Source organism: Ceratosolen solmsi, unplaced genomic scaffold (genome assembly GCF_000503995.2).
Source record: "Ceratosolen solmsi marchali unplaced genomic scaffold, CerSol_1.0 scaffold27, whole genome shotgun sequence".
NCBI lineage: Eukaryota > Metazoa > Arthropoda > Insecta > Hymenoptera > Agaonidae > Ceratosolen > Ceratosolen solmsi.
The window spans coordinates 313,673-320,899 of record NW_011948426.1 but is presented as its reverse complement, the minus strand read 5'-3'; the positions used below and the strand labels follow the sequence as shown (position 1 = coordinate 320,899).

The window sequence follows — 7,227 nt, the reverse complement described above, 5'->3', positions numbered from 1 at the left end:
AATGCAGTTACCGACTATGCATTTATTATCAATCAAGTGTTGTTCAAAAGTTTTAAAAATATTCGTTAGATGGCAATACCGAACAGTCGAACTTTGGGAAATCAACGTAATCCATAAGTTTATTATTCTTCTGTTATCAAACAATAATTTCAAGTATAACAATATTCCAATTATTTTTCCTACTCGCTTACTAATTATTCAATGAGTTATGGTCTCGCTAAGTAACAAAATTTTTAATTTATCGTAAGTTCATAAATTAATATCAATATTGTATATGGAAAATTTTAGTTCTTTTTAAATCGTGTAGAAATATAAATTTTGCAATCGTTAAAAGGAAATCTAACAAGAATAAGCATTCGGTGAATTTATTTGCAAAACAAGATACATAAGTTTGTTTATTATTCAATGATGAATGCATCATTAGTGTTTTAGTATTTAAGAAATACTGAAATGTCAAGGTAACGGGATTGTATCATCTGAAATAAAATCAAATATTAAAAAACTTAAACCGCGAACGCAACAAGTTTTAAAACATGAAATTAAGTCTTTCTTAATTGAAGTTTCATACATTTTTTTCGAACCATCAATTTCCATAAAAATAAATCCTAACTATTTATAATATAATAATCGATGTATTGATTTTATGATTATTTGTAAAAACTAGTATTAATAAAATGTAATATAATACTATATTTTCAGTTATCAATACTCAGTGACAAGTTATGTAAAAAATATTGTGCATTTTTTATATTTTATGTAAACAAAATAAAAAAAAGTCATGATCAAGTACCATATTATTACCATTGGAAACGTTCATATTCATTAATTTAAAAATAAAAATTTTATATACATATAAAATAGTAAATTAACAATATAAAATTTATTTTCTCAATTAAAATCTTCTTAAACGAAGTCAATTAATATATGGTGCAATATTTAATTATTTTATCTATTGCTTATCACGAACGTAATTCAAATTACAGATATTTTAATTCTAATGAAGAATCGTCGAATATACAAGAACATTTATAAAAACAATTTTAATACAATAAAATTTTAATGGCATTTAAATAAATCTTTAAATATGGATAACATTAATTATATTAATAATATTAAAAATAATTTGAATAGCATTTAATAAATTTTAATGGCATATGAATAAATTATTGAATACTTAAATATTAATTGTTATTGTCTATCGAATTTTTTCACAAATAAATGAATTATAATGGAAAATAAATAAATATAGAGATAGCGGTCCAACGTATTTTTTACCTTTGTTCGGCTCATAATCAAAAATATATGACAGCTTAGATTAGCTTGAAATCTCGAATCACCTTGAAATATATTATAAAATATGGATTTATAAAAATATTTTTATATAATTTATATTGGATGGCGTACCTCTTATTTGATTAAAACATTAACAAAATTTTTCCATTTTGACAGACGTTATCCGTAACATCATAATTTTTGTCTTTCTGGTTTTGAATTATTAGAGGCCACGAAAGAAATTTACCCCTAATTAATCCAATTTAATATGCTCTATATCTAATGTACATTAAATGTATTGTGTGTTCCTCTTAACATATTAATAAATATACTATTTATATTACTATATTAATAATATACTATTACAGGGTAGATTTACCGCCAACATACGTTGAAGGTTTTCACAACCTTGAAGCGGTAAAGTTAATGGAATATAAAGTATTAGGAAATACTGGTTTAAAAGTAAGCAGATTATCACTTGGTGGTGCACCTTTGGGATGTCATTATGGGTAACTATGTAGCTGTCATTCTCCAAAAATAATATTTATTGTATTTACTATTTATTATTTTTCAATTTCTAGCTTAAAGTGTATCGCCATGTTTATTTAAAATACAAAAAACTTTAATTAAATAATTATAATATAATTATAATGTAAAATTAGATTATGTAAAATAATGAATTAACTTATTACATTTTCCTAAAAATTATTAAAATTCAAAACACATTATTATAGAGAATTTGACGAAGAAGAAGGCATTAGATTAATTATAACTGCAATAAAAAATGGAATAAATTATATCGATACTGCTTATTATTATGGACAAGGCAAATCTGAAACTATACTTGGAAAGGTATTTGAGAAATGTTTATTTATATTTCTACAGCATTCTACTTCAAAGTGTTAAAAAATAAGTATTATAAATTGAATATCTTTTGAAATTCGATGAAAACAAGAACGAAAACTAAAAATTGAATATTAAGATAAAAGAAAACTTTCGCTTAAGCCATTAGAATTTGAAAAATAATGCAAATAAAGAGTAATATTAATTCAATAACCCATTTATTATATCAAATTATAAGTATTTATATACTATATAATACCCTAATAACATATCATTTATATAAAAGCAATATTATGATGAATTCATAAAAATCGACATTAAGTGAACTGTTCATTAATTTATTTATTATCGTAATTCTTACTCCCTCCCTATATTATTATTTTTTTATTAAAGAAATATTTCCGTATGATTTATTATTTAGCCGTATTAAGTATGTGAAATTTCAATAGGCACTTAAAAAAGTTCCTCGTCAAGCTTATTACATAGCTACTAAAGTTGGAAGATATGGATTAGACTATGAACATATGTTTGACTTTACGACAGAAAAAACTTGCCAAAGCGTAAAAAAGAGTTTAAAACTCCTTCAACTCACTTACATCGATATCATTCAAGTCAGTATGCATTTTTTCCATAAAAAATTTCATATCCTATAATTGCATATAGTATAAGTAACAATTAAGATTTCTAAATTCATAAATAAATATAGCGTTCCATAACTAAAATAAAGGTCTAATGCGGTTATACAATATAATTCAAATGTACGAAAAACAAACAAGTAATTTTATTAATAGTTTCAACGATAGTAACATGTCCACATAATAATTACAATTTCTCTGCAATTCATTACATTATATAAAATAAAAGTTCAAGTATTTAACTTTATATGAAATAAGTCATCTATCACACAATACATACAATCAAAGTTCTCATATATAAAATTAACTATTCTTATTAAATTATTATACTATACATTGTTTTTATATCACAAGAGTAACTTATTATTTATCTCGATCATTAAATATATTTTACACTAAAAGCGTTACTTTCAACGAACAAGTGTGCCCAACGAACGGTACACAGCATGAAGCACAATAAATTAATAAACGAAACGTCCTATTTTGAGAACGTTATTATTAATAATATTATTCTAGGTCCACGACATTGAGTTCGCGCCATCCTTGGACATCATCCTAACGCAAACGCTACCGGAGCTGTCGCGTCAAGTGGCTCAAGGACGTGCAAGGCACATCGGTATCACTGGCTATCCCGTTTCCATTCTTAAAGAGTGCATTGAGAAAAGCAATATTAGAATCGCCTGCGTACTAAGTTACGCGAGACTTACATTGATCGATGATACCCTGTCTCAATACATTCCATTTTTCAAGGTATTATACATTAGGGGGGGGGGGTGCCCTTGTTTTCTCGTATTTAATGAGCTGTTGCTGAATTAAGCCTATAATCGCAACAAATTGTTGAGAAAAGTATTCTCCAACTTAATCATAACAATTGCAATTTAAAGGCTGTTGAATTTGGAATGATATTCCTTATATCATTGGTTTCACATAAAATCAATCATAAAACTGATAATATTTTGCATATTCTTAAATATTCTCTCCCCTAAAAATTCTCAAATATTTTTTTGTACAAAAGATACTGTAATTTTTTTTATAAATGTTCTCGCAAAATATTTTTTATTTTCAGATATATATGTATTGATTAAATTTTCGTTATTGCTCAGCTATTTTCTACTAATTCAAATAATTTGTAATTATAATTAATTAACATTTAATTTATCGTATGTTTTTAAGCGGGCAATAGTAAATAGAAATATATATAATAACTTATAATGACTACAGGAACGTAATGTCGGAATTATAAGTGCTGCAGCATCATGCATGGGACTCTTATCTAGTAGAGAAGTTCCAGTCTGGCATCCAGCTGACGATGACGTAAAGAAAATTTGTAAAGAAGCTGGACAATACTGCAAAGCACGTATAAATTTCATACTTGAGACTTTAAATTTCAATTGAATTGAGTTTGCCTTTTTACTATAAATTTATCACTAAAATCGATATACATTTTATTACATTTTTTATATATATATATATATATTATATTTATCTGTTAAGATGTAATAATCACATTTCTATTTTATTACCAAGAAATTTATCTTATTTTGTAAATTTCATCTTTATAAACATTATTAGGATAACAACGTGGAATTGGCAAAATTGGCAATTTGGCACTCTTTACAATGTACAGATATTGATACACATTTGGTTGGTATGCAAAATTGTCAGGAGTTAAACATCAATGTAGATGTGACTATCAATGGAATAACCGAGAAAGAAAAAGATCACATAGATCATATAAAAGAAAAGTATGTACACAAAAGTAATTTTGTTAAAGTAATCACCAATATTTTGTGTCAACATGACTAATACTTCATCTCTACTAATAATAATAATATATTTTAAAAATTAAAGCTAAATAATATGATATTATACATCTGAATGCGACATTTGGATAATTTTGTAAGATTAATTTACTTAAGTATAGTTGAAAATAAAAAATGATTGAATATATATAATTATTGTTAAATAGATTATCTAGAAGCATTTAGTTATTTATAGATACAATTAGTCATCAATTCTCAGTTGTTATATTAAGGATTTAGTTTACCTATTATCATTAACCATCCAAACAAAGAACTCTAATATCGTACAGCTCTGCAATTATATTGATTTGAGATTACTGCATCAATTTTGCTTTTTATATTTTTATTATACTTGTTTTGATTTTTATGTCACTAACAAATCTAATAATTTAAATCAACATTTAATGTAGGTATCTGTCAAGACTTTCAAATAAACATTGGGAGGGAGTTGAGCTCGAAAAATATTGGAAAGCTGTTAAGCTCTAATCAAATCTCGATCTGATTCTCAGATTCTCGATAATTGCTTTATTTATATAACAGATGAATGCAATTTATAGAGCAATGTAACTATTATGAATAATTTAAAAAAAAATAAAATAAATTGTTGTATAAACATTGATCTTATTTTACCATATTTGTAACTTAATGTCAAATAGAAAAATTGCTTCTAAATTGGTGTATAAAAGCAGCTTCGTGATTTGTCTAAGTACTTTCTTGATCGTGAAACTTATTGAATTATAGCAAATATTAAATATCTTTTAGTTATTCGTACTTAAGCTTACTCAATCTTACAAAACTATAACATATTTTTCTCATCAAAATGAAAATAGCTTTTTAGAAACAGTAAAATAGTTATCGTCTCCAGGCTTAATTTGATAAGTAAGCTCGTACATTAAAATTGTAATCAACGACCCAAGGATAGGTTTGTGATACATTTGTTTCAATTCAAATCCCTTTTTAAGACACAATTCTCTGCCACCTTCGGTATATTCTGACGCAACTATATTTGCGCAGCTGTAACCTTGTTTAATAGCAAAATTGACGGCTACATTTAAAAGGCAAGATGCTATACCCTTGCGTCGATAATGTTTATGAACACAGAGACGTTTAATCCAAGCTCCCTTGTCAAGACTGTGACTCTTCAACAAACCAATACTCCCTACGATTCTTTTACTTTGCGAAGATACATCGATATTTGATTCTCGAAATTTTTTTTCATTCATTACTGTATAATAAACATCTGCAGGATTGCGACTCATTAAATAAGGTTCAAATGCTTCTGCTACCCAAAAACAAGAAAATGCATTTGACATATAAATCCTGTCGATAAAATTATTTTGTTTTGATCATTTGTAACCAAACAAAATGTAAATAATTTGCAAATTAAAAAACAATAAACTTAATTAAAATGATCTATTATAATCTATGATCTATTAATATTATACAACGAATTCATTCATAATTCATAACGAATGAAATTGTAATAATTTATAAGCTGTTAAAATTGTACTTGCCGTGCAATATTCGATATTTCTTGATTTACCTCCATAACTTTGGAAGTAAATGCTAAATATGTACCAATATAGGTCATTATTACAACAATGGGTACAACTAACAAACATACGGTGAATGGCATCCCAAAAAATATAAACATGACCGCGGCCGACAAAATCATTACTTGGAACGTTATTTCTTTGAGAAGATTGCCAACAAAGGCACTATTTAATGAGGAGATAACTCCATCCTTAATAACCTCGTGACAGTTAAGCTCGTCTCCTTGCTTGTACGCTCTAATGACAACAATGTGACTCATTTTTATAAAAAAAAAAACCTAAAAATGTTGTATTTGTTATAATAAATGTAAATTCACAAATTATTAATCTTACTTTTAAGGATAAGGAAACTTAGGCACTTTACGTTATCAAAATATTTGCTGATATTTCAAAGGTTAGAATATTTAAACAAAAATAGATGAAATGTGAGCCTATTGGCCAAACAAGAAATAATAGTCCACTATCTTTCTCTTTCTAATCTTAATTCCGAATTCTCCTGTTTTATGATCTACGAGAACAATCTACGCCGTTATCTACTCACGTGCATCCGAAGAGAAATAATTTTTTTCACAAATTCTCAGAAAATTACCTACGAAATATGTACCCCCAATTTTTGTACATAACAATAAATAATTTTGATTTGTTCAAATACGTAAGACTTAAAAAGTGTTCTATCGGATCCGATCGAATTATCATATATAAATCAATAGATCAATAGATTTTTAACAGATTATTTTCATAATTACATACCTTGAGTATAACATTAATGAAGCTAATTTTTATATTATCTTTTTAATGTTAGATTTTAAATAACATTGTTAATTGCCACAATACGAGTTTAAATAATGTTGGCGATAAAATTAATACGTTCAACTATTTCTTTTGCATAGAATTATTAAAAACAATTTCTGTATACTTGCATTAGAAAATTACATTCAAAGGTAATTTTAATTTTCAATATTATTTCAATATTATTTAAATTATACGCGGCTTAATGAAGCGCTTAAAACAAGCGTTTAAAGAACCCCGTATTTCGCCAATTAGCGGCAAACTTCTAAATTTTGCGAAAAATATAAATCCGTGTACTTTTACATTACTAATTACGTCTAATAAAGATGAATT

General features: G+C 26.0%; 2 protein-coding genes across 2 annotated transcripts; one reads left to right on the top strand and one right to left on the bottom strand.

Annotated features, from left to right (window-relative positions):
* The first annotated feature begins 444 nt into the window (after window positions 1–444).
* LOC105363065 (L-galactose dehydrogenase) lies at window positions 445–5,182 on the top strand. The gene is made up of 8 exons (XM_011500638.1): window positions 445–458; window positions 1,641–1,781; window positions 2,007–2,124; window positions 2,565–2,726; window positions 3,267–3,500; window positions 3,972–4,103; window positions 4,323–4,495; window positions 4,963–5,182. Exons 1-8 carry the CDS (start codon window positions 451–453, stop codon window positions 5,036–5,038), a joined length of 1,044 nt encoding a protein of 347 aa, XP_011498940.1. The 5' UTR covers window positions 445–450; the 3' UTR covers window positions 5,039–5,182.
* A 73-nt stretch (window positions 5,183–5,255) lies between these two features.
* LOC105363066 (probable N-acetyltransferase CML3) lies at window positions 5,256–6,598 on the bottom strand. Its single transcript, XM_011500639.1, has 2 exons — window positions 6,067–6,598; window positions 5,256–5,872 (listed from the first exon to the last, which is right to left on the bottom strand). Exons 1-2 carry the CDS (start codon window positions 6,363–6,365, stop codon window positions 5,368–5,370), a joined length of 804 nt encoding a protein of 267 aa, XP_011498941.1. The 5' UTR covers window positions 6,366–6,598; the 3' UTR covers window positions 5,256–5,367.
* Between the last annotated feature and the right edge of the window lie 629 nt (window positions 6,599–7,227).

Excerpts from the sequence above, each read along its gene's own strand:
- LOC105363065 (XM_011500638.1), top strand. Across the intron at positions 2,727-3,266 it reads CTTACATCGATATCATTCAA|GTCCACGACATTGAGTTCGC; the intron begins GTCAGTATGCAT and ends ATATTATTCTAG. Across the intron at positions 3,501-3,971 it reads AATACATTCCATTTTTCAAG|GAACGTAATGTCGGAATTAT; the intron begins GTATTATACATT and ends TAATGACTACAG.
- LOC105363066 (XM_011500639.1), bottom strand. The coding sequence starts at position 6,365 with ATGAGTCACATTGTTGTCATTAGAGCGTACAAGCAAGGAGACGAGCTT. Across the intron at positions 5,873-6,066 it reads GAAATATCGAATATTGCACG|GATTTATATGTCAAATGCAT; the intron begins GCAAGTACAATT and ends TTTTATCGACAG.